Raw genomic sequence first — 27,404 nt, forward strand, 5'->3', positions numbered from 1 at the left:
AATACAGTAAATTCCCCCATGGTCAGTCAAGAAAAAGAATAATAAAAAACAACCGAAACAAAAACGTTAAAGCTATCTCAGATAAAACCTCCATTAAAATTAACCCTCTGTAATTAAAAAGCGTAAATACAGTTGGTTCCTTGACTACCTCTGATATGTTTGTCCTATTGTTAGTCTCATAAAAGGACCATAAAAAACAAAAGGCAACAGCAGCTCGGGTTTAAAGTGACTGTTGTCCAAAGCCACGATCATACCCATTAAAAAGAGGCAAATTACCAGAGAATTCCTATTTGTGTATCTCCCTGTACAGTTCTGTATTTTTTATTTATTTTTTTTATTTTCTGTGCAACTAATGTGGTTATAGGCATGGCTTCACCTTGATTTCAAATTAAACTGTGTAGAATACCCTTATGTCTCCTTTAATGATAAATAAATAGCTTTTCATATGATAAGCCTCTATCTTTACAAACCTTTCACGTGACCGTACGACAAACATTTCTAAAGATATCCACCTTTGATAAATACACTTTAGTTCTTTTAAACGTTTCACTTCTGACTGCTATATTTTCAATGTGTTAATATATACACATAATACTGGCTTGCGCAGTGCTCTGTTAGCTTCAGAATTCCTCAAGAAATGGAATGGTTCCTAACTTAAATGTCTTGGTTTTTTTTTTTTCCACAATCAAATCCTTAAGTGATAATAGTGCAGATTAGAAGATGAACATGTCTGCAGACCTTATTCTGAGACACTTGGTCACATCATGCGTTTTTATTAATGCATGAAAAGTGTTCAATGCCCTCCAAAAGGCATTTGAGACCAAAATTCTGGAGATGTTTTGAATGGCATAGAAGATGCAACGCAAGTGAAAATGCATCTGGTTTACAGGTTATACCTGTAAACTTTAGTCGTCCCAAATGGAATTGTGGCAGACCTTTGGGAATGCACACAAATTCAGATGTTATTTGCCAAATCGGGCAAACAGATTGTACAGAAACTCATGAGAGTAAACAATATTGAGTTTGCATATAGTTCAGAAATAGATTCATAGAAAGACATTTCTGTGGATTGCAATACGAATGATCAAGATGCATGATGTGACCATGTGTAAATACCTCTTATTCTGTAAATAAATTGGAATTTGACATTTTGATCCTAATCTACTCCGAGTACTTAAGCAGCCTTGCCACAAGAGGTTTCTTCCGTCACAAGACATCCTAATATTGATAAAGAACATACTTTAAAACTCTGAGCATTTGAACTGCTATATAAGATGTCAGTCATACATAAACACATAAAACCTCTTAAGTATGGAACACACTATTGTGCCACATTGTCAAATTCAGTCCATGGCTTATTAGAGTAAGTGGTTTTGCTGCCTCTTTTACCAACACCAGTTCATCGGACAGATTTAAAGTTGAGGAAGACAATTGGTGATGCACAGTGTGTTCCATTAAAAATACCACCCAGTACTTCCTGTACCCGATACATTAAATCACTTCATGGCCACATTGCTTGTTGTTGCGAACAGGTGCCCTAGATTCAGAGCTGACTAATAAAAATGCTTGTCTGAGAGACAATAATGTTGCGTCTTTCCCAAGTGGGCACAAACATGTAAAATCTGCTCTAGTTTCATGCCACTTCTCTACCCACGATCAAGCTGCTCACACAACAGATCCAAAAAATGATATACATGAAGGAGGGCAACAAAAATGTGCATTGTTATCACTTAGTAAAGGCATTGAATAAGATATCAAGCGATGCGTTCATGTATCCACTGTTGAAATAGTGAGGTGGAAATCAATGTAAATGAGCAGTGTTCAGTGTGCCATAGCGGACTTAAAGACAAGGCACAATGTCTTAAAGGGGTACAGTCACGTAGCCCCTCCACAGTACTACTGCATTGAGCTAATTCGACCAAAACACTAGGCTAAATATACATTTTTTCCACCATGTTCTAAAACATTCCATAGTCAATCATTATACCAAGCATTCTTCTTACAAAAAAGTACCACGCTATCATGTATCAAGGTACAATGATGATACAACAGACTAAAATCGCACAGCATATGACCATCTTGAATAATTACGTTCTCAAAAATTTTCTTTATGCACATATTTGCATTGCACTGACAGTTTGCTCTATTTTGTCTTTCAAATCAGTGGTTACATGATGGTTCCCTTTTAAAGAAGGCCCAAAAGCTTTAAAGACCACACAAAAGAGGGTGAAATTTTACTTTGGAAGACAACAAATTTTCTCATACCCACAAAACCTTCAACAGACACAGGACTATTCAGAAAACATTCATGTTAGTTGAAATGTATTACAAAATAGATGATCTCCAAGTGGTCGATCGTTTGGGTAGATGTATATATGGCAACTACAAAAGTGACGTAATGTCACAAACACCATGCCAATGAAGCCAGCTCAGTGTAAAAATATGGTAAAGCTTGAATAGATGCTCAAACCATTGGTGGAGACACATTAGAAACCTAAAAGTAGATGCCAGGTAGTTTCTGTTGCAGATTCATGCTCCATTGAACTGTGAATACAATATGTACACGATTCTCTGTGGAATAAACAAAAAGTGGCTTTTTTGTAGCTAGAAATGCTCTTTCCACAGAGAAAAATAAAATGGATTTCATTACATGCAACCTAAATGTGTTAAGGCAAAAATATCAGCAAAACCCCAATATCAAATGATAAACCATGTGCTAAGTGAAGCCTTATAGGGAGTCTCACCAAATCTACCATCTTAACATTGTGATTAAGATGCTACAAACCTTTAATATATATATACGCCCGAAGCTATGTCAGGTTAATCCAAAAAGTTTCATTTGAAATTCTGAAAACATCAATTACATCTCAGCTCCTTCCAATGTGCAATGTGTCATATCCAATCCCACAGCAGATGAGCACGAAATGATGTGTTAATATGGTACAGTCAGACACACTTCACTGTTAAATAGCACAGTCGAACCAATAAAAGCACCCGACAGACATTTTTGAGCTAAGTGTTAGACGATCCACACCAAACACATGAAATTGAAGTCACTTCAATGCAAGACATACAGCATATTACGTTCATTCGAAGAGGACGGATGAACCGTTGAGAGATCATCTCCGGTAGGCAATGGGAACAAAGCTATTTCGTTTCAGATCTGTTCATTGTTCATGTTCCTGCCTGGCACCAGTGTTTCAAATATTACACTTGGTGAAATGGTAACACGGTACAAGATGGTGGGAAACATGACAAATAAAAGCGAAATATAATATAGAGATTGCAAGAAATTAGGCCTTAATCCAAAACAACCAAACTGTGCCTATTATGACACAAAATTACTCTCTTATAAAGACATAATGCAAGTGCTGTCTGATCGAAAAGAAAGCCTCTTTTGTTGCCGACTGATAAATACAGCCAAAGAAGAAAAGGAATAGAAAAGTACAGTAGCAAGTGGGAGGAGGTGTTAAGACTGCCCTAGTTATTCTAAATCGTTCTTCCTACTCTGTGGAAATGGGTAGGCAGCTGAGGAAAGGAAAAAAAATGCAAACAAACATTCAGATTGATGTTATGAAGCTAATTCATTTGAAAATGCCACCTAACCTCCCTTAAAAAACATGTTGCAGTCTTCGAGGAGTGCTAGGGGTGAACCTTTTACCCCATAAATGAAAAAGACTGCAAGAATTCCTTGGTATTCTTTTCTATGGCCTTTCTACCTACATGGTTTTCAAGTCATTTTTTGTCATTTTGCTCATTTAATTTCTTTGATAATACTTGAAATTCATGTACAAGTTTATGTTGAGAACGAGACAAGGATTTGCTGGCGTTTCGCAAATCTGCGGTTCTTCTAACTCTCCTGGAGAAGAGAAAGTGATGGTCTCGGTCAAAGCTGGAGTGTTGGTTTCTCAACCGTCAAGACTTCACCTGGTTAGCGTAAGGCCAGGGCATAACTTCACATGTTCAATCCCCAGAAGTTTTGTCCGTTGGGCTCATGCTAAAAAATTGCAATATTTGTTGTAAAGTTCTGTCTCAAATGGGAAGGAAGAAGAAACTCCCTTGCCTCGTCTTTTGTTCCCATTCTGGGACAAGGTTGTTCAGAAAACAGGCACTGGTCAAACCTCAGCATAGTAGCCCTCACTTATGTTCTCAAACATTTGGGGTCCATCGCGCCCCTCGGTCCGTCATACCCACTCCTGCACGGGGTGTTTGTAGTAGGTCACGTGCTGTTGGACGTTTTTGTTCTTGAACTGGAAGATAGTATATACAAGGACCAGAATGCACAGTGAGAGGATGCATGGGATGACCACAGCGATTGCGTTTACAGTGCTGGGTACATCGTTAATGGCGACCATGATGTCGACATCATCGTGTGGAAGGTGACGGTCCTTGTTCTTTTCTACTTCCGACTGATCGCAGCCCATCCAGTCTTTGAGGATGGATTTGGGGAAGCCTGGCTCCACCGTTAACTTCTGGTTATCGAACTTCCAGTAATCCTTTCCCTTGTAAAAGTAGGTATAAACTAGAAAGAAATCAGAGAGAAACAAGATAAATAAGATACTAGTACATATCCATAACCAGAACTCATTTACTGTTGGTCAACAAACACAAATTCATGCCATTGGTTGAGTGAATGCTACTGATGGAGATGCTCAAACAACGTTGGAAATGTTTTGTTTGCTTATTTACAATTAATTTTATTAATTTAGTAAATTATTTAAGTAATAATTGACTGAATGGAAATTCACTGATTAGAATGAGTCATTGCACAAAAAGAATTTGAATCATGAATTGTCAAGCTCAAGTTGTAATCATAAACAGTTGTAAACATGAACAGATCAATGGTAGAAACCCATTCAATACAAGCAAATATTTACATGCAGGCAGAGATGGATGCCCTTTTCAGAAAGCCCAATTCATATTCATGATCACATAAATAGCTGTCCTTGTGAATGTGACACACTCAATGACACAGTATTTCAAAAAGTTGTTCCAGTGTTACACAATGCCTCAGGGAGCTGTCAGTCTGATTGCCAATGCCACATAAACAAATGCATCTGAGACACTCACAAAAGTGTGCAGACCCAAAACTAAATGTAAATACAGTGAAGAGGCTTTAGACAGCAACCCCTGAGTGTGTGATTGATGAAGTGCTCATCCTTCTTCTCTTACTTTCCCTCCTCTTACTCGCTATCTTGCCGAGCAAAACATGCCAAATCCCTCTTGCAAAATCTGAGTGACAGAAAAATCATGAGCTACAGGCAGACCAAATAGTCCATATAACCCTCTTGGCTTCTCCATCTTGAGTCCTGGCCCTAGGATCCATATTAAGTCACAGAAAAGATGATCATTCCTTCACCGGATAATACTCCAGAGAGAAGAAGGAGAAATTTGCAATTCTATGCAGCCACAGCAGAAATACTTGACTCTAGTGAATGACACTTGAGTATTTACTATTTGACCAGACTGACATCAAGCCAACAAAGCAAAAGTGAGAATATCATTTGGGCAACTGTATCTTGGTCATCATCCAAAGTCGACCATTTTAGTTTCTATAGTACTTACTTAAAGGGTTAGTTCACCCAAAAATGAAAATTCTGTCATTTATTACTTGCTCTCATGCCGTTCCACACCCGTAAGACCGTCGTTAATCTTCGGAACACAAATTAAGATATTTTAGTTGAAATCCGATGGCTCCGTGAGGCCTCCATAGGGAGCAATGACATTTCCTCTCTCAAGATCCAGTACTAAAAACACATCTAAATCAGTTCATGTGAGTACAGTGGTTCAAAATTAATATTATAAAGCGACGAGAATATTTTTGGAGCGCCAAAAAAACAAAATAACGACTAATTTAGTGATGGCCGATTTTAAAACACTGCTTCAGGAAACTTCGGAGCGTTATGAATCAGTGTATCGAATCATGATTCGAAATCACGCGACTTTGGCGCTCCGAACAGCAGATTCGATACGCTGATTCATTGTGCTCCGAATCTTCCTGAAGCAGTGTTTTGAAATCTGCCATCGTTATAAGTCGTTATTTTGGGGGGTTTTGGCGCACCAAAAATATTCTCGTCGCTTTATAATATTAATATTGAACCACTGTGCTCACATGAACTGATTTAAATATGTTTTTAGTACCTTTATGGATCTTGAGAGAGGAAATGTCATTGCTCCCTATGGAGGCCTCACGGAGCCATCGGATTTCAACTAAAATATCTTAATTTGTGTTCTGAAGATTAACGAAGGTCTTACGTGTGTGGAACGACATACATGAGGGTAAGTAATAAATGACAGAATTTTCATTTTTGGGTGAACTAACCCTTTAATCCTCTTCGTCCTGTGTGAGACATAAGGCCGTAGTTTCTATATTGCTAAACTGTAATTTAGATCCTGATTATTTACATATTTCTACTTTATTCATATTTTAGGTATATATTCAATATTATTTTGTCAGTACAACATTATCCAACATTATGAATACTATTAAGGTTTTATAAATATTTGATAAAAATGTTTATTAAAGTAAAATGGAATTTTACATATTCATGCTTTTTTTAATAAAACATTTAAAATATAAATATGAAATAAATGCTACTGTTTATTAATATATTGGTGCATATAAATAAAAATGTTTAAATACAATTCTCCCTTTTGTCTATTTAGTGTGGACAACATGCTCAATAGAGATATTTACTGTATTTAATTTCTAAGCATTTTCAAGCTTCTTAGCATCCATGTTTGGTCGGGGGAAAAAATCGTTTTAATAGTTTTAAGCAATTTCAGAGCAAATACATTAATAATGGCATACATATTGAATGCCATCAAAGGCTATATATATTATTTCTTAGCTTATTTCTTGACTAGTACCACTCTAAAAGAAGAAGAAACCACATTCCCTCTTCACATAGCACATTCCAATGATTTCCAATCATTTACATGTTATTTTCCCTGCATTAAAGACATCTGATACCATTAAATTAGCTCTCTACCATAACAGCCGCCATTTTACTATATTTCTAATTATGCATCGATTGTGACTGAATTTTAATACCCAAAAGTTGTGTCTGCCTTTTCTCCCGGCCAATCCAATCCAGATCCTGTGCCAATCCAGACCTGCTATCCGATCGCCACTGAGGATGAGTCAGAGCCAAAACACTCACTGTCAACACCACAATATTGCAGTGACTGCGCCAAACAAACACTAATCAATTACTCTACAAGGATGAGCGTGACACAAGACCTCAGCGCATATATTACTAGTGCCAACTCAATAAAATACATAAGCATGCTGAGTAAGATGAACACTGTGTCAAAACAGCAGCAACAGAGGATGATAAAAACAAACCAACACTCAATAAATAGTTAAATGCACTATTCTTCCTCCAAGTAATATCATTCATGTTTACGGTTTCCAAGCAACAATGCATTAATATTGAATGTGCGGTTTCAGGTGTGCATTTATTGGCTTTTTAAATCTGCTTTCAGTGCCATGACAGCTTCACTGATTACAAAGCATTGCACAACTGATTAGACCAGTACTACACACTCAAGGCCGAAGCTCAACTTCAACTTCAGCAGTCAGATAAAATGCCCACCGACCACATGGCTGATTGCCACATTAAATATTGAGTGGATATTGGAACCTCAATGACTCACATCCTTCTCGACTGACAAAAGCTCCTTGGGGTGCATCAGGGATGCCCTTCCAGACGCTGATGGGTTTGGGGTAGCCTGGGTCAGCTGTGCGCTTCTCCTCGTTGTAACGCCAGTACTGGTCACCCTTGAAGAAGTATGTTTTGCCCACGGGTTCCCAGCGTAAGGCTGTGTCGATGCCGTCGCGGGGCAGACAGTTGCCCAACTCTACCAGGCTGTGAGGGTAACCGGGCTCCGCTGTAACCTCCTTGAAGACCCAGTATTTATCCCCTAGAGTCAAAACAAGAAGCAATGGTATATGAGGTCGAAAATAAATTGGTTATATTGAATTATGTTATTGCATAACAAAAAATATGCTTATCTACACCACATGTTTGGATATATGTCCAGTTATACCAATCTTCACCAACACTGGATCATCATTTGATTACATTGGTAACACTTTACAATAAGGTTTCATTTGTTAACATTAGTTAACATGAATGAATTTCTACAGAATGTGTTAATCTTAGTTAATGTTACTAATACATTTCAAAATGTTACATCACAACATTTATATTAAAAACTGAAAAAGTTGTATGCATTTTGGCCGTTCATTTACACAACAACAGCGTTTTCGGGACCTGAAAGTGCTAGCTTTTAAAAAAGGGGGGTCAAAGTGCAAGTTTTTGAAAATGATACCTTTATCATCTCCATATAAACTACAAAAATGTTACGCACGTGCATATTGTGTGTCCAGTCTATAGGCACGTAGTGTTTCTTTATTTGATACATCGCCAACTACTGGCCTGAGAGAACACAATGTTTTTAGTGGATCAGTGTGAAAGGGGATCGTTCTGACAACGTTGTTGTCTGTACACAAAAAAAAAAGTAAAAACTTTTTCCATTTTTTAGTACATGATTGTTGTGTAAATGTACCCTTAATTTGTACGTACGTGGTTGTTTGGTTATATTCCCTAAGTGTTCAAAGAATCACTAATTAAAGGATTAGTTCACATTAAAATGAAAATTCCGCAGGACCGCCTCCATATTCAACTTCCAAAAAAATTTTTTTTTCCGTAATTTGAATACAGAAGGTGTAGGACGTAGCGTAAGCATTTGTGACAATTCTGAGGGATTGTGTTCATCAGAAAGAAGAAAGTCATATACACATAGGATGGCTTGAGGGTGAGTAGAGCTTGGGCTAATTTTCATTTTAAAGTGAACTAATCCTTTAAAGTCTTTTGTTTTGCTATTTTATGTCTTTTCAGTATTTAAATCTTTTTATTCAGATGTTTTTTGTTGTTGTTGTTGCATGCAACATTACTTGTGGTTGTGCACTGAATTTTGCAAGTAACCCGTAGCCTATAATGAGCCTAACCTACACAAAAAGGAGATGTGCAGCATTTGCACTGAAAAAATGACAATGGCTTATTTTAAATATGGCATTATTTCAGCACAGTAAACTACATTGTGTGTAAAGATGCTGAAATGCCAGCATGACTTTATTTAATCGCCCCTTTATCTATTAATACCGATGTGCATTCTCTGAGATAACCATAGGGCATCCTGCGAGCTTGTTTTCTCATGAAACATCACAGAACAGGAGACTCGGGCTATAAATATCTTACCCAACCTCTCCTTGCGCAGCAAGACTGCGCCGGGCTAATTTAACGAGAAAGAGAGGGGGTGAGGACTGCGAGATAGAGAGAGATCGTTTGAGAGAACAGACTGAATAATAAAGTACTGAATGGATTCACTAAGGCTGTCAGGCCCAGTGGAGGATAAACAATAAGGATAAATGCAGACCTTTCCTGAGATTAACCCACAATCTATCAGCATTTATCTCCCCTTTAACTCAGTGTACCTATGCTTGTATTAAAAAGGTACATAAAACGAATTAGTCTGAGCAAAATATGTTGATTTGAGCTGAAACTGATACAAAGGCAACAGATGTTTAATGGATATGGCTTCACTTTATTATCTAGGCCATATTCAGGTACTTAAATATAGAGCTTTTTATTAAGACTATTAAGATTTACAGTTATTACAAAAGATGTTATGAAACAATCAGAGCTTTTAAAACTAGCCTGAGGCTGCACATATCATATCAAGTGATAATCACTTATTAGTTTTCTTAATGATCGTTTGAATATTCTTCGAATTGAAGTCATGACAACTAATATAATAAATCTTACCTTTGAAGAACACAAATTTGCCATCTGATCTCTCATAAGCAGCATCGATGCGAGGAGGTAGACCCTTCCAGAACTGGTCTATCAACATGGGATAGCCTTCCTGAACTTTGTTGTTGCGCAAACGCCAGAACCAGCGATCCTGTGATGAGTAAAAGATTATTTGGATCAATTATAGAATTTAGATCTTCAGTTGAGTCTTTTTTTCCAAGTAGGGATGAACAAAATTAAATATATGCCCAATACGTGTATAAGCCAATATTTCTTTTACATTATGCCCAATAAAATAAATGGCCTTCATTAAAATACTATACTATTTTGTCTAAATATTGCCTGAAATCAATGAATATTGACTGAAAGCAATCAATAAACCAGGGGTACTCAAGTTCAGAGGCCAAGAGGGCCGCATTTTAACCAAATGAAACACGAAGGGCCACAAATTATAACTTGGATCGTAAGACTTTTTTTAGGCCTACTTAAGACAATATTTGTAGTTTTACTGTTTATTTACTAAAAGTGCAGTTTATTATCTAGCTAAGTCTTAATAGTTGGTGTCCTTTTTAAAGTGTCACTGAACATGATAAATGGCATTTAAAAAAAGGATTAATAGCTTGTCTTGCTGTATTCTTAATGTGCAAATGCATAAAGAAAAACAAGAACTGATGAAAAGAAATCCTTATTCATTTGAAATGTCTGCATTGTTTTCACAAGAAATTTAAGGTCTGGCTGTTGTTCACTGGCTGATGAGAGTTTGTCCATCTGACGAAAACATTGCACTTTTTTATAGTCTTTTTATACTCCATTGCACCTTTTTTAACACTTTATAGCACCTATTTATACTCAGAGAATAAATGTTTTATTATTTGTATTATTACCCACATTTTAATTTCCAAAAATCAAAAAATCGTTTTTTTTCTTCTTTTTTTTAATGTCCAATCACAATCTCATGAATTATCGAACTATAACCAACGTTGTAAACATGATAAATAAGATTCTCCGTGAGCTCAGTGATGACAGATCTGTAATAGTTGCGCTCTTTGCTTCTGTTTATAACACATTGACATTAAGAATAAAAGGTTTGTTTTTCATGCTGCTCGGCAACTTACACACTGCAAGGTTTGAGGAATGTCAACTGCATTTCATCATGGAAAAATAAGGTTACTTTGTTTTTTTACTTGCGCGCACAGTCTCGAGCCTTTGGCGTTCACGAACACAAGTGCTCGACACATGCGCACAAGAGAGATTCATGCTTGTCTAGTCTTTTTCGCTCAAATAGTTACAATAAAATGTCTTTGTACTTGTTTAAAATTAGAGTTGCTGGTATCTTTTAATCCCCTCAAACGAGCGCTCTTCAACACGGTCGGCTATTGTGTTTTTTATTACTCTTGTTCTGTCCTCTCCGTTTCTTTTCAGACTGAAACAACAGCCCGTTTCAGTGCTGACACCTTGTGGACAAACTAAATTAGTGCAAAAACTATTCAATGTGCGCGTGCAAAGTGCCTTCAGTTTATATTAGAAAAACTGTGCTGCGCGCGTACACTATACGCGTTCTCTGCTGATGGTTACAGCGTCACGCGCACTGTACGCCTACCCTAGTGTACGTGTAAAAAAAACAACGAAGTAATATTCACGCTAATTTTGAACGCAAATTATAATAAAAATACATTTATATGTAGCATGATGCGGGCCACAAATGCTGACGGGCCGGATGCGGCCCGCGGGCCGCCTGTTGAGTACCCCTGCAATAAACAAATCCCTAATATCTCTAAAAAAAATACAGTTATAATACAGATATATTATATCCCAACTTTCAACAAAACATATTGCATGTTAACAAATGCATCTTACTTATACTGAAGCATTTGTTAATACCTGCCTGGTATAAAAAAAAAATACAATTCTTGATATCACATATAACCAAATTTGACAAAAATGATCTGGATTATGGTTTATTATGGAAAGAGAACTGATGCAATTCACCTTAAAAACAAACATCTCCCTCCGAAAGAAGGCCACAGTGTTGAAGTTGCCATCGCAGATGTTGGGTCTTCCATTACCAGGAGAGAACGGCCGATCTCCAGAGGGTGGGCGAGCGGGGCGAGACTGCCGGTCGTGTTTTCTCTCAGAGGTGGAGTGTGTGCGTCGTGCAGGTAGAGTAGGAAGAGGTCGAGTGGGCTCCAGCATGGCTGTGGGTATTCCTGCAGAAGTACAAAGTTTAGTCAGCCTTCCGTGGCATTTAAAGTATAATCTGTATCCTTGCTTACTCCCTTCAAATTGATAACAGAGCTAATAGATATCACAATTGTACCGTAGATTTTCTGGATCCCCTGAAGGTCATCTAGAGGCAGTTTGAAGTTGTGCGTGTCCATGTACTGATAGAAGGGGGCCATGATGGCACTGGGGTCATTGGAATGCTCCAGACCCAATGCATGTCCCAACTCGTGCACGGCCACCAGGAAAAGGTCATTGCCTGAAATGTTAAGGTTAAAGGTCAAATGCATCTTTGAATCATTACTAATCAGAATTCGATGTTAGATGAAAAATACAACAGTATGGCATGTACTGCATGAACAAGAATATGGAAGAAGGAGAATTACCAATGCAAAGCCTAATCTCTGCATATTTAATGTGCATGTTGTTAAAAACAGTCCAAATAAGAGCTCCCATAGAAGTTCATTAAACGCTGAATCAGCAGAGAATAAATGTGTTCATTCTATCATTAAAGGAATAGTTCACCCATAGTTCAGCACACTTGGGATACCTGTTTTTTTTGTCCCTTCTGGAGCTTAACAGCATCCATCCCCATTCACTTTCACTGTATGGTACAGTATAATGCACCTGGGAAATTGCATATGCATATTAAGTCAATAATCAATGTCATTTTCTGTAAATGTGTGAAAACCAACTTTCAAAACCAGGTGCAATCCATTTGATTATTAGTTTAGAGAGGAATTGATGGGTGAATGCTAATTGAATGCATATTGCAAAAACAATATATATATTCAAATATATGCTGTAAACCAGGCCCATAGTGGCCATAGGAAGAATCGGGAGAATTCCCGGTGGGTCAGCAGTACTACTCCGAAATAAAGCAGTTTCAAACGGGATGTGGAAAGCGCAAGTCTCTAGTTCATTTTCATGAGAGACACATGGCAAGCGGTGATCGTACACCTGAAATCCCATCGCTTGAGTGTGCACAGCTATTTGTAGCAGTTATAAATATTATAATATGATGTAGGCTATATATTAAGGACACAGTAAGGCGAGCCACACAACCACAACATGTGAGAATATTTCCTGATAATTTACTCACCCCCGTGTCATCCAAGATGTTTCTGTCTTTCTTACTTCAGTCAAAAAGAAATTAAGGTTTTTGAGGAAAACATTCCAGATTTTTCTCCATATAGTGGACTTCAACAGTTACCAACGGGTTGAAGGTCCAAATTGCAGTTCCAATGCAGCTTCAAAGGGCTCTACACGATCCCATGGTCTTATCTAGCAAAACGATCATTTCACTAGATAAGACCCTTGTTCCTCAGCTGGGATCATGTAGAGCCCTTTGAAGCTACACTGAAACTGCAATTTGGACCTTCAACTTGTTGGTAGACGTTGAAGTCCACTATAAGGAGAAAAATCCTGAAATGTTTTCCTCAAAAACCTTAATTTCTTTTCAACTGAAGAAAGACATAAACATCTTGGATGGCATGGGGGTGAGTAAATTTGAATTCTGAAGTGATCTAATACTTTAAAATCCCACTCCAGCCCTGCTGTAAACAATGTGGCTTAATGAAATATAATTTTTAAAACTGAAAATATATTTTGTTTACGCTTTCAAATGCCAAAATGTATGACCAAATACTTAGGGCTAGATTTACTAAACAGAGCAAATTAGCTAGAGACTGCAATCCCATGAAAGCACCGATGGGAGTGGAAATGTTTGTGGCTGATCTACTGCACATATTAAAGAACACAGTCGCAACCAGTTCATTTCCATAACAACCAAAGCAATCCATCAAGAACAGAGCAAATTTGAGTAGAGTTGCAAACAAGCGGATGATAATCATGTGTAAATAGTAAAACATGTAGCATGATTGATTTAAATACTCTTCTCCCATCAATTTTGCATCTGACAGGGAAACTCCTGAAAATGCATATGCAATAAGGTCAGCCACAAAAATAAGCCTTTTCATTGTTAATTTCTCATTGCATGTCTTCAGTAAATCCTGACAGTATTTTTTTATGCTAAAAGAGGGTTTGAGCTGGCGCATGCTGTTAGTAAAGTACTTCAAGAGGCAAATAAATTTAAATATTCATTTAAATATATATAATATACTGAGACTAAAACTTAGTCTTATATGTAAATTTATTTAAAAATATATATTAGAAATATAGTTTGGCCACTTTGTTTGTATATATGTAAACATATTTAAAAAAAAAAAAATATGAAAAAAAATATTTTTTGTCATATGAGTTTACATCAATTTAGCCTGTCTACATTTCGCTGTAATATCTTTGAACATATGTAGTCATGTGAAAAATGCTGTTTGTACCCAAAATCCTAAAAGCCATCACCAGAACATGACTCAGTTGAGACTGACATGTTCCGATCTTTGGAAACACAGAAGGGATGTGACACCATATCACTCAAATCACAGAAATAGCCTGATCTGTTGGTTGGCATCTATTGGTGCTACAAGTATCAGATGGCTCACAAATCGTCTTGTACATTTTTTTTTTTTTTACAGACTGCTTCCCTTTTCTTAGAGGTTCTCTTGGCCAAAGCCTTTCTCCTTTATCAACCCTCAAGCTCTGTCCAATTTAACTCTCTATTTTATTCCCCGTCTCTTTGAAAAGAAATAGATTTTGTGTTCTGTAAAGGAGTGAATGTTATTGTGATTACAAAATCTACATCAGCCGCTGAAGATAAATACATCTACTATTTGTTGTAAACTGGTTACTTTTGATCTGTATCCACTAGGGTTGATATGGTGTATAGAGAAAGAGCTGTAAAGAAGTGAATGTGTGCTTGTGTGTACTGTGTACGTGGACAAGGTACAGATTGTGTGGTCTATAAAGCGTGTACTTGAACTGCTGACATTGCAGCACCCAGGCAAAGATAACACAGCAAATATGCAGCATGCAGGCATGGAAGAAAGAACGCAATGCTCTGTGTTTTCTTTATGTATCCCCTGTGGTCTCAACTGATGCTCCTCAGCTCTCTGCTCCAGTTTGCCACTCCAGAAGCTCCTAACAGATTCACCTCAATACATCTGATTGATCTATTTATCTACAGCTGCAGAAAATTCTAGAAAATCCATCCATCCTATCCGTTTAATCTAACGTTCCCCTAATAAATAAAATACATAAATTCACATACACATGCATTTATCATTAAATAAAAATAAAATATAAAAAATATTAAATATAAATAATAAAATGTCAGAGATTATAGCTGCATTTCCACAACAGGAACTTTCCCTAGGAACTCGGGACTTTGGGTTCTACGTCAGAACGCCGACTTATTATTGGTCGACGCTGTACACATGAGCAGCACGATGCATGCATGTGACGCAGGAGCCGGCCAATAATGAGTCGGCGTTCTGACGTAGAACCCGGAAGCGCTGCACTGTGTTTACTACATCAACAGTGTAGTAGAATGATAGGGAAGAGGAGAAATTGTTGAATAAAGTTATTTTTGTTTTGTTTTTGCGCAAAAAAGTATTCTTGTCGCTTCATAACATTGAGGTTGAACCACTGTAGTCACATTGACTATTTTAACAATGTTTTTACTACATTTCTGGATCTTGAATGTGGTATTTACGTTGCTTTCTCTTGGGGATCAGAAACCTCTCGGATTTCATCAAAAATATCTTAATTTGTGTTCTGAAGATGAATGAAGGACTTAAGGGTGTGGAACGACATGAGGGTGAGTAATTAATGACAGAAACTAAAGGGTGAACTAACCCTTTAAACTTGATCTGACCTCAAAGAACTGAACAGATGAACTGGAGAAGATTTCCACATAAAAGAAGGTGGAGCCTCAGAGCCACACCTACTAATTATGTAATCACCATGGACCAATGGAAGTTCAAAGGTGTTTACCAGCCAGGGGTGCGTTTCCCAAAGGTATCGTTAGTCAACTATGGTCGTAAGTCCCATTGAACTCTAACGACAGAACTTGTGACCATAGTTGGCTTTGGGAAACACACCCCAGTGGAAAGTTCTCCAGAAAGTTCACTTTGGCAAGCTGTTTCGAGCTCCCAAAACAACCTCCAAATGAACTTTGTTTTGGCTTGATTTTGTTCAAAGTGACGTCACACCAGTTCAGATTTTGCTTAAAGTACATAGGGGCCTTAATAGCAATAATCATATACAATTGAAAACTAAATGCTATGAAACAACAAATGACAGTTTAGCATCACAGTGCCACACTTACCGTCGTGATTGGCGTTTCCTAACGTCCAGGGCTCATCGGAGTCAAAGTGTGTGTCTCCGCCAATTCCGGGACCGGGGAAATATGCATGAGCTAAAAAACCTCCCTCTCCATCAAAAGGAGAACTGTCGCCATGGAAACCAGAGGCAAAGAAGATCATGATGTCTGCCTCTTTACCCTCGTTCTTGATCTCAGAATAGGCCACTTCCTGAAAGGTCAGCGGGGTCACTGTCTGCCACACATCGAAGGCCTGGCGAATGGCTCTCTGGGTATCTTTCTCGCCCACCTTGGGGGTGAAATTATGTATGCTGGAAACAGGAAGAAGAGGAAGGAAACAGAAAAAAGATCATGCATACTTAATATTATATTGCATGACTTAATATGAACTAATTAATTAAAATTAAATATTTCATGGAACAAGGCGCTTTTTAAACTAGCGCAACTGGTAAAATATAGTGCAAAATGTGCAGTATGAATGTGCATCTGACACATGCATAAAATGTGAAGTTATAATGAAAATTAAAAACAAATGTGAAATATTGCATTGGCAACTACGTGAAATTAATACGTTTAAAATGAAGTTCTAAAATTAGCTGAAATAAAAATAAATCAAAGTTAACTAGAAATAATAAAAAACTAGTACAACTGACAAAAGTACACAACAAAATGACTAAAACCTAATCTAAAATGAAAACTAGAAATATAACAATAAAAGCTAATTCAAAATATTAATACTATAAATAATAGATAATATAAATAATACTAAAATAACACTGCCTGCATAATTATTTTTTAACATTTAACATCCCTATGACACTTTGCCATCAGTGTACCAGTGTTTTTTTATTATTAGAAATGCTGTTTCTATATGAATTAGTTCTGCAATAAACTGAAGCGAATGCCATTCGAGTGCACAGCGCTGTGCTGTTACATAAGAATTAATCTGCATAAAAATTTCCTTGAATATAGGGCAAAAGTTAAACCAGGCCAGACACCTAAGGCAAAAGCAGATGTTTGTCTCTGGCACAAAACTGCAGGCACACACAAGTGAGAATATCACATTTGATTAACCAGTGACTACAAACTAAGCTCAAGCCTGCATTAGATGACTAAATGAAATTAATAGAGCTTAAAAACAGACGAAAGCAAACGAATGTTTGCAAATTATCTAAATGGTCTCATGTTTATGCCAATAGGAATGCACCGCAAGTACAAAATGTCCCAGAATCCCTTTTGTTCAGCTCATATACACTGAGTCAGCATCATGTAACCATCAGAAACAGCTTCAAGTCAAAATCTGCAAATATACTGGCTTTCTGTCTACTAAAATGGTTCATCTGGATTGAAGGTAACAGATTAATCCTTTTTTTGTGTGTAAAAATGAACTACTATATATATATATATATATATATATATATATATATATATATATATACACACATATTATTCAATATAATATTCTATTATATTATTTATATTATATGTTATGGTAGCTGCCTTAGGTTTCAGAGACAGGCATAGGCAGAAACTGACTTAAAAAATAAATGAATAGGTTGAGTGGGTTTTGGGGAATAATAGCAAAGCTCAAACCACTCAAAGTACCAGCTTTTCATCAACTATTCCTCTACCATCCTGACCTGCGACATCCCTTGTTTCTTTGTTTCTCTCTCGCTCTCCCATCAGGCAAAAAACAAAAGCTTCTTGTAGCATTTTTAAGGTTGGAGGGAAGCATTTTCAACGTTTGTCTGGAACATTGTGTAAGCGACATGTGTTCCAAAACATACTCACATGTATGAATGCAATATGCACTAAAATAATAGAAGATGAGGGTACAAATATACTCCACAAGCTGGCTTCAGCAAGATGCCTAATGGGCTGCCATTAAAGACAATCAAATCATGTGAGGTGCAGTTATTTATGGACATATGGAGTTTTTGGAATGCTTCCATCCATCCATCCATCCATCCATCAATCATGTAAGCTTTGCATTTAAACGGTCTCTGCATATACGGCACACTTTACCTGTATGTGATCTTTTTGTCCCTCCATTTCTGACCTGTGAGGGCATAGCGTTTATTTCTCCTCCGTCGGCTGATGTGAGGGTGATCTGGAACTCCACACCGTGGTTTTCTCATCCACCTTAAAACATGTGGATAGTGATCACACCAAAGGACACCAAACAGCTGTCACAGAATACTATAACAGTAAGTTTATGTTTATCTTTATACTACTGTACATCAGATAATGCGGGGCTAAAATCAACATGAAACACCAAGAAGACCAATGCATTAAGTAAACAAACAAGGCAAATTTTCTTGTTTCAATATTTTTATAAACTATATTGCAATTAAAAAATGTTATATTAGGTCTAATGTTTTTTTTTAGAAACATTTAGTCACCATGAAGTCAAAATTCTTATTTTCTTAAATTCTTAAATTCTTATGGAATACTGCTAGCCTGACTACGTCAGACTTCCTACTTCCGCTCAATTTCATTTCGCTTCTGTACTCAGTCTGATACAGCGTCAGAGCTTTCTGTTTGCCAATCAACGAACAGAGGGCGGGCTGAGAGCCGTGACGTAGATGCTAAGCGCCGAGTTTTACATTGTAGGTTAGAGAAATCGAAAACCGAAACGACCGCGGAAATGGGAAACGAGACACGGGATGCAATTCGCTCTGTTATGGAGAACATTCAACTCTTTTTCAAACTGAAGCCAGAACAAGAAGAGTGTTTGATAAACATTTTAAGTCTTTAAATCTTTAAACAGATTTGAGTTCGATGCATGATGTCTGTGCTTCGATGCGGCTGTACAGGCGCATAACATACGTCATAACTAAACGTATCTGATTGGCTTACGGGTAACCAATGATTTTAAACTTCAGACAAGCGCCCCCTAGCGAGAGAGAAAACACTTCTCTATTATGCCATTCCAGACTCTGTCTACGAAGCAAAGTGAAGTAGCAGAGTCTGGTATTACCAGGCTAGAATACTGCAGTATTTGTTATAAATGATTTATCCGTGTACATCATTTTTAAATTCATGTGCCTCATAATCTTTAATCAAAATAACTTCTCCTCCCTCTTGCAGCAACATCTCTTCTCTGATGACGTGTTTACTGGCATGAGGGCGGGGGAACCTGTCAATCACATGAGATCCACCAATAGCTCTAGTCCTGCTCTACATTTTTTTCTTGTTCAAGAAGCCGTTTCACTCAGATATACATCAGAATAGGGAAGAAGAAATGACTACAGCAACTTCCGTTTCATGCTGATTTTAAAGGTGCCATCAAATGTTTTTTTACAAGATGCAATATAAGTCTAAGGTGTCCCCTGAATGTGTCTGTGAAGTTTCAGCTCAAAATACCCCATAGATTTTTTTTTATTAATTTTTTTAACTGCCTATTTTGGGGCATAATTAGAAATGCGCCGATTCAGGGCTGCTGGCCCTTTAATTGCTCGTGCTCTCCGCCCACAGAGCTCGCTTGCCTTAAACAGTGCATAAACAAAGTTTACACAGCTAATATAACCCTCAAATGGATCTTTACAAAGTGTTCGTCATGCATGCATGCGTCGGATTATGTGAGTATTGTATACTGTTATATTGTTTACATTTGATTCTGAATGAATTTGAGGCTGTGATCCGTGGCTAACGGCTAATGCTACACTGTTGGAGAGATTTATAAAGAATGAAGTTGTGTTTATGCATTATACAGACTGCAAGTGTTTAATAATGAAAATAATGACGGCTCTTGTCTCCGTGAATACAGTAAGAAACGATGGTAACTTTAACCACATTTAACAGTACATTAGCAACATGTTAACGAAACATTTAGAAAGACAGTTTACAAATATCACTAAAAATACAGTTATTATTGCTCCATCTGCCATTTTTCGCTGTTTTCCTTGCTTGCTTACCTAGTCTGATGATTCAGCTGTGTACATCCAGACTTTACTGGCTGCCCTTGTCTAATGCCTTTCATAATGTTGGGAACATGAGCTGGCATATGCAAATATTGGGGGCGTACACCCCGACTGTTACGTAACAGTCGGTGTTATGTTGAGATTCGCCTGTTCTTCGGAGGTCTTTTAAACAAATGAGATTTATATAAGAAGGAGGAAACAATGGAGTTTGAGACTCACTGTATGTCATTTCCATGTACTGAACTCTTGTTATTTAACTATGCCAAGATAAATTCAATTTTTAATTCTAGGGCACCTTTAAGCACTAAGAAATTACATGTTTATGTTTCACTGGCTTTTATTCATCTTCCTAAATAACAATTAGTCTCTCTGTTGCCCCTATCAGCTCTGGAGCACATTTACGTATAACTGGTGCGCAGTATAACAAGTTGATGTTCTCAAAAAACATCATAGTCTGAGGTAAGTCTCCTTTAGTTTCTGAGCACATTAACTTGATCTAAGCATAACACACGGCTGGTCGGCTCCCATGAGGGGGTGACTCACCTCAATTGTTCTTGACTTAAAATTTCCTCTCATGTGAGTGGATATCATTTAAACATATTTATCAAAAAATCTTTTTAAGTGAAACTAGATTTAGTGCACAAAGTTAAAGTTATAAATAAGCATACAGTTTGCTCAAAAACACAGTAATAAAGCTTATGCACTTCAGCTGATTTCTTATGTTATTGATTTTTTGAAAGGTAAGTTGTGCAGTAAAAGGTTGTTACTAACTCGATGGTGGTTTGATCCAGCACTCCTGTCACTGGAATACCGTAAAACCGCTGCATGGCAGCGACCGCTGACTGCATGGCTTTCTCCGATCGCAGGTCCGAAGTCCGGATGTCATGAGGGAGCAGGTAGCCATAGTTCTTCAGCCATGTCTGCAAAGATAGAGACATTACATTAAGAACTAAAGGCAGGGTTATTATAGTTAACTAAATATAAAAATAAAACCATAAAAAAAAAAACATTTTCATTACTTAAAATAAAATAAACATTAACTGAAAAAAATATATGTTAAAAAAATTATAAATAATAAAATATTAATATAATAGTATCTCTATATCTCTCTCTCTTAAGGTGCATTAAATACTGATGCCAATATAATGATTGTTATGTAAACTAAAAATACACCTAGAACATAAAAAAAAAAAAAAAAAAAATGGTGATGTAAGTTTTCTAAAACCATTTTGATAGTCATTAATCAGTATCAGAACTGGAAAACATGACCAATAATTTGACCGTGGTTGAAAAAAGTTGCAGCTTTTTGGATCTTTGAATGGAAACTTTAAAAAATACAGACTAAAATAAGACCTTAAAATGACATCTTAAATTATTCTTACTAAAAAAAGCGAACAGCGAACAAGATTTAAGTTAATAGAGATGTGATATTTTACAATAATAATTTGTGCAAGAATTTTGATACTAGTGCACAAAAATGAAGCAAATCAAGCATTTCAGCTTTAAATATGTAAGAAAACTCAAACTGTATCAATAAACAGACACTGCTGAGGTCAGCCACCTCATATGAACTCCATTTGTTCTCAAAGTTTAGTTCATTTCACATGCTCCTTGATTTAAAAGCATAAAAATAAAACTGAACTTATATAGAGCATCCTCTCATTCCCTCATCTCATCCTCCTCTCTCGGCTTTCATCTCTCCCTGCGGACAGGCAGAGTGGAGAACTAGTAAGCACAGCCCTCATTTTAAAGCACTGCACACATGGAGAGGGGCTCTTTAATTGAGCTCATGGCTTAGAGTCCATTTTCAGCATGAATATTTTAATGCTGGAGTTTCTGGTCCTTTGCTTCTCAGCATGAAGCAGGACCCATCACAAACAGTGAGTCAATGCTTAAAACGGAAATCAATCCTTGGGCCGGTGCACACTATTTCTATATAAGAAAGAGCCATGTAGAGTTCATTAGAATTAAAAAGAGTGCTCTCTTGATACTACATGTGTGTCTGCAAATAGAATCAATCACATCTACTACTGCATAACCTAGGATTTTTGGCTAATATGTCATTTTAATATATATTTACACTATAAAACAGGCAAAGACTTACATTGAAGGGAGGGATTTAAAGGTCGACTCTTATGGCTTGAGCAAGTAAGAATAATAAAAAAGGAATAATTGTGACTTTTTTCCTGCAATTCTGACTTTTATCTCAGAATTGCATGATATAAACTTACAATTGCGAGTTATAAAGTCAGTATTGTGTGATATAAACTCGCAATTGCATGTTATAAAATCAGAATTGCGAGATATAAACACAATTGCGAGTTATAGTCAGAATTGCCTGATATAAACATAATTGCAAATTATAAAGTCAGAATTGTGATATAAACTCAGAATTGCGAGTTATAAAGTCAGAATTGCGAGATATAGTAGCAATTGCATGTTATGAAGTCAGAACTGCGTGATATAAAGTCAGAATTGCGTGATATATTCGCAATAACTCACAATTCTGACTTTATTTCTCGCAATTGTGAGTTTATATGTTGCAATTCTGACATTATAACTCGCAACTCAGTTTATATCTCGCAATTCTGAGAAAAGAAGTCAGAATTGTAAGATAAAAAGTTGTAATTACCTTTTATTTTATAATATTTTATTTAGTGGTGGGAACAAGCTTCCATAAAAAATAGTATCTCAGTGATACTAAAATAATATTTACTACAGGGCATTAAATACTCGTGCCAAGATTGTAATATATATATTAGAAATATATATAAAAAACAACTGCAAAAGGCAATGTAAATTTTCCAAAAAAAATAAAATAAAATCCCTAGGAAAAACTTTAGCATTGGGACATTGATGGAACTGCATAAATTATGTATATTATAAATCTAGTTCTGTATTATGTGTGTATATATATATATATATATATATATATATATATATATATATATATATATATATAAAAATTTGAATCAGCACTAGCTTATCATACTCTTTACTGTTTAAATGCAATGATAAAGCATCTCTACATATCAGTATGCATGAAAATAAAATAATGCACAATCATGTAATGATAACATTATTTTGCATATTTCAAATGCTGAAATGCAAACTTCACAGTGTATCAGCGAGTACATGGCTGGCTCAGCCTCCATGGTAACAGAGGCTCTGCACGGCCCCCTGGGAAATCGTACCCATTAAATAATTCACCAATGCTCTTACTGGTGCCGTCATTATAGCATGGCATTCAGTGAAGTCTGAAACCAGCACTAGACCCAACAATACATGTCTCATCCACTTTGATAAATCAATGAAGGCTGTGAGATCTGAAAAACACAAAAGACTGTGACAGTTCTGCTCCGTGAATAATAAGCCTTATTTAAGCTGCGGGACTATTTCCGTTCCAGCACTTTGTGGAATTCGGTGGAATTGAGTTCAAAGTCAGAAATCCACATTTCTCTGGAAATATAAATGATAAATTGTTCTTGTGAACTGCACTGACGTCAAGGAAGGATAATCAAGTAAAGGGATAGTGAACGTGTCATTCCAAACCTGTTTTTTTTCTGTGGAACACAAAAGGAGAAACTCCAAAATTACTCAAAAAGCAGCATAAAAGTGGTCCACATGACTTTTAATGTGCCATTTTGGAGTGGCCAAAACATTCTCCATCATTTCTACTTTTACGCTCCACAGAAGGAAGTCATAAAGGTTTGAATGACAATGAGGGTGAACAAATGCAAATCTTCAGAGTGAACCATCTGTAATTAACAAGTAAGAGCGGCTACCAACACCACTTGTTAAATTAAGCACCGGTAACTATTATTCTAAAACTAGATGTTATTTATTGTCCTGATCTCAGATTTCTCAAATTGTCAGTAATACAGTAGTGGCCAAAAGTGATGTCCAGCTTGGGAAAATTTACTTCTTCACCCTTTATTCAAATATTATTAAAAATTTGTTAAAGATGCAATGAAACATGCCAAATTGTGCAGACAATTTTTGGCGAGGGTGTCATACAAAAACATTATAAGCATATGCAAAAACCAGCAAGAGCCAACAAAATATTAATAAGTGATTATGTTGTAGTCAATTTTTCCTGTGAGCTTTTTGTTTATGTTTTTTTTTTTTTTTTTGCATAGTAAAATAAAACTTATAGCTGTAGTTTGCCATTTTTTCTCTTTTTTTGCCAAATAATTTTGTCAGGTGTTGTGTGTAATTTTTTGTCTGTACTAAATTATAAAAATACCATAATATGTATGCAGATATTTAGGAAACATTCTAAGTTCACATACAGTACTGTGTTTTTGTCATTTTACTTTGAAATGTACATTCTGTGTCACAATGTCTGTTTTTGTTTTGGTCTGTGTGATCCTGCCCACTGCCAATTTACCCAATAGTATTTCAATACTCCGGGTTGCCAGTTGGCGGAAAACATGGCGAATTGCAGCCATGGAAGGCAGTAAATGAACTGGGTCAGAGATGGCAGATTCTACCCGACCTAAAAAGCCTCGGCATCCATCTAAAAATCTCTATGAGCGGGAGCATATTAAAACACAGATAAATTAATCAATCAACTGTATTTAAGTCTCTTCGCCTTCCATTGTCAATTGCACTCGCTCCTGTTGCGTGTCCTCAATCTGGCAATCTGGTTGAGTCTGAGGAGTAGGGGGCGGGGGAAACAACTCACCAATATTTTGAATTTGGGCTGCAGTTTCAACCACTAGCTGTCAATATTACATACTGCACCTTTAACTACATATGTTCATCCCTCATATTAAAATACTTAAAAATATAAAATATTTTCCTCATATTTTGATGGTTTAATTAAACTTGTAGGGTCATTAAAAACAAATATCCCCTCCGAACACTTTTCACTTTTGGCCACTACTGTAATCCTAGGCTATATGTTCAGAATTGCATGCTAGCATACTACTCTTTCTATTTTATAGCCTATAGTATTTATATGTGCACAGTAAGCAAATATGCATGCAATACTCAGATTACTAATTGTCATAAGTACAGTGAACTGTCTCCTTCTGCATCCCACAATGCAATGCACTCGCTTCACTTCCATTTCTAGTGTGATGAATGTTCATCTCTTTTTTACACTTGATTGGACTGTTAATCAAGAGTTTTAACTGGATATTTTCTGATACTTTCCAAAACGATAACTGGGTGCCACTGGCTAAATTAAACATGCAATGCTGAGGTCAGGTGATAACAATGTAGCATACTACTGTTTAATATCAATATGCAATATTTTTCAGATACTATTTTAAAATATAGTATACAGATTATACAGTACAATATACATGATATACAGTATTAGTACTCAGTAAGCTTGTACTCCATTCCAAACACAGCACTGGATGTCTTTTTTTGAGTTTGAACAGCTGCCCCTGAAACTCGAAATCCTTTCGTCGTCTCTGCCAGGTGGCACGGAGTGATGATATTCTACCTCGATGAGCAGCGTGCAGCATGTGCTCTCCAAACAAAGGATGAATTTCTAGTAGTAACACACCTTAAAAACATATTCATCTGACTTTCTTTGGGGTTTGGTGGAAAATAATGCCTAGAGGAATGTTCTGGGTTCAAAACAAGTTAAGCTCTATGTACAGCATCTGTGACATGCAGTCAATTACCACAGAAAATAACGCCAACACATCCCTCAGTTTGTAAAAACAAGTAAAGTGCATGTACTGTAATGCACTTACAATGGAAGTCAAAGGGACAAGACATTCTACTAACTATAAGTAACTTTACAACTACATGTCAACTAACTCTCATTAGAGTATTAGTAGAATGTTAGGTTAGGGTTAGGTGTTAGGGTTCGGCTTAGCAGAATAAGCTGACATGTAATTGCAAAGTTACTTACAGTCACTGCAACGTCTGTTGGAGAGCAACAAAACAAAGCATTAGAAGATATTAAGAAGACAGTCTACTAATACTCTAATGAGAGCTAGTTGACATGTAGTTGCAAAGGTACTTAGTAGAGCATCCAAAGTGGACCATCAAAATAATTATCTGCTTTTGCTCTGTTCATATGGCACACACAATGAAATACTGATAAACAGTATAAGGTTAAGATTAAGAAGTCTGCGTCTGACTCAGATTACATTGGATTGTTCTGCTGAAACAGCACAATGTTTGCCTGCGAAACTGCAGAGCTCAAATAACGCCTGGTTACCTCATCATGATATTTGCTGTAATGTAATCTGTGTAAAGTTTCATGTGTTTTACCTCAAATAAACAATCTGACTCTCAAAGAATCAACCATCAATCATCTCCTAGAATTTAAAGGGGTTTAAATCTTTTTTTTTTTTTTTAGTAAAGGTCTTTGTGTCAAAAGAATATTTTCATAATCTTTTTCTAGGTTCTCTCTAAGGCTATACAGACTATTTCTGATATTATGGCTTACACACACACAGGTTTGTTTTTGTGAATTGTGGGGACATTCCATAGGCGTAATGGTTTTTATACTGTACAGACCGTACTTTCTATCGCCCTACACCAACCCTACACCTAAACCTACCCATCACAGGAAACTGTGCACATTTTTACTTTCTCAAAAAAACTCATACTGTGTGATTTATAAGTCTTTCGAAAAATACGTACATGGGGTAATGTCCTCAGAAGTCACCCTTAAGTTAATTTCACTCATTGACTACTTTGTTTTTGGACAACTAGTAAACTAATCTGCCATTGCTACCCATCCCTAATCACAAAACAATCAATGCTGAAATGTGCCGCATAAACTGCTAAGATCAGACTAAAATTATTAGGTACTCTAGAGTATATTACAGAGCAGATACAGTATCTAGCATGCACTTACCGGAGTATTACTTTTACATTATTACCGGCTGTAAAATGTGTGATCACAGCCCATGTAATTGGCATCTTTGAAACATAAGATGTTCAGGTCATATGGACTCTCTTTTCTCATAAATGTGTGCTAATGAGTAGGGAGTTACAAAGGAGTTGAGAGGACGGTGTGTGCGTTTAGTTTGAGGAATTGTGGGCATTGATTTGGTGGCATTGCTTCGTGACTTTTCATATCTTGTGTTTCAGAGAGAAACCGCATGTCACATCATCACTAGAATCAATACAGGTTCTGTTCCTCGCAGCGGTACCTCAATACCACCTGACCAATAGAATAGAACAGCAGTGAGAAGATACTTTGAGCCATGGTGCTCATCAGGGCAGCATAAGTTTGTGTCTGGC

At 36.7% G+C, this 27,404-nt stretch overlaps 1 protein-coding gene across 1 annotated transcript in view; it reads right to left on the bottom strand.

The window, feature by feature from the left end:
* Positions 1 to 302: 302 nt before the first annotated feature.
* The window catches only part of mmp24 (matrix metallopeptidase 24), a 40,639-nt gene continuing 13,537 nt past the window's right edge, over positions 303 to 27,404 (bottom strand). Inside the window, exons 2-9 of the mRNA XM_048199114.1 lie at positions 20,955 to 21,103; positions 18,286 to 18,402; positions 16,267 to 16,571; positions 12,139 to 12,300; positions 11,811 to 12,028; positions 9,834 to 9,972; positions 7,660 to 7,926; positions 303 to 4,522 (exon numbers count right to left, since the gene is read on the bottom strand). Of these exons, the coding sequence (XP_048055071.1) occupies positions 4,185 to 4,522; positions 7,660 to 7,926; positions 9,834 to 9,972; positions 11,811 to 12,028; positions 12,139 to 12,300; positions 16,267 to 16,571; positions 18,286 to 18,402; positions 20,955 to 21,103 (1,695 nt within the window). The 3' untranslated portion in view covers positions 303 to 4,184. The remainder of the gene's footprint in view (positions 4,523 to 7,659; positions 7,927 to 9,833; positions 9,973 to 11,810; positions 12,029 to 12,138; positions 12,301 to 16,266; positions 16,572 to 18,285; positions 18,403 to 20,954; positions 21,104 to 27,404) is intronic.

Source organism: Megalobrama amblycephala, linkage group LG8 (assembly GCF_018812025.1).
Source record: "Megalobrama amblycephala isolate DHTTF-2021 linkage group LG8, ASM1881202v1, whole genome shotgun sequence".
Taxonomy (NCBI): domain Eukaryota; kingdom Metazoa; phylum Chordata; class Actinopteri; order Cypriniformes; family Xenocyprididae; genus Megalobrama; species Megalobrama amblycephala.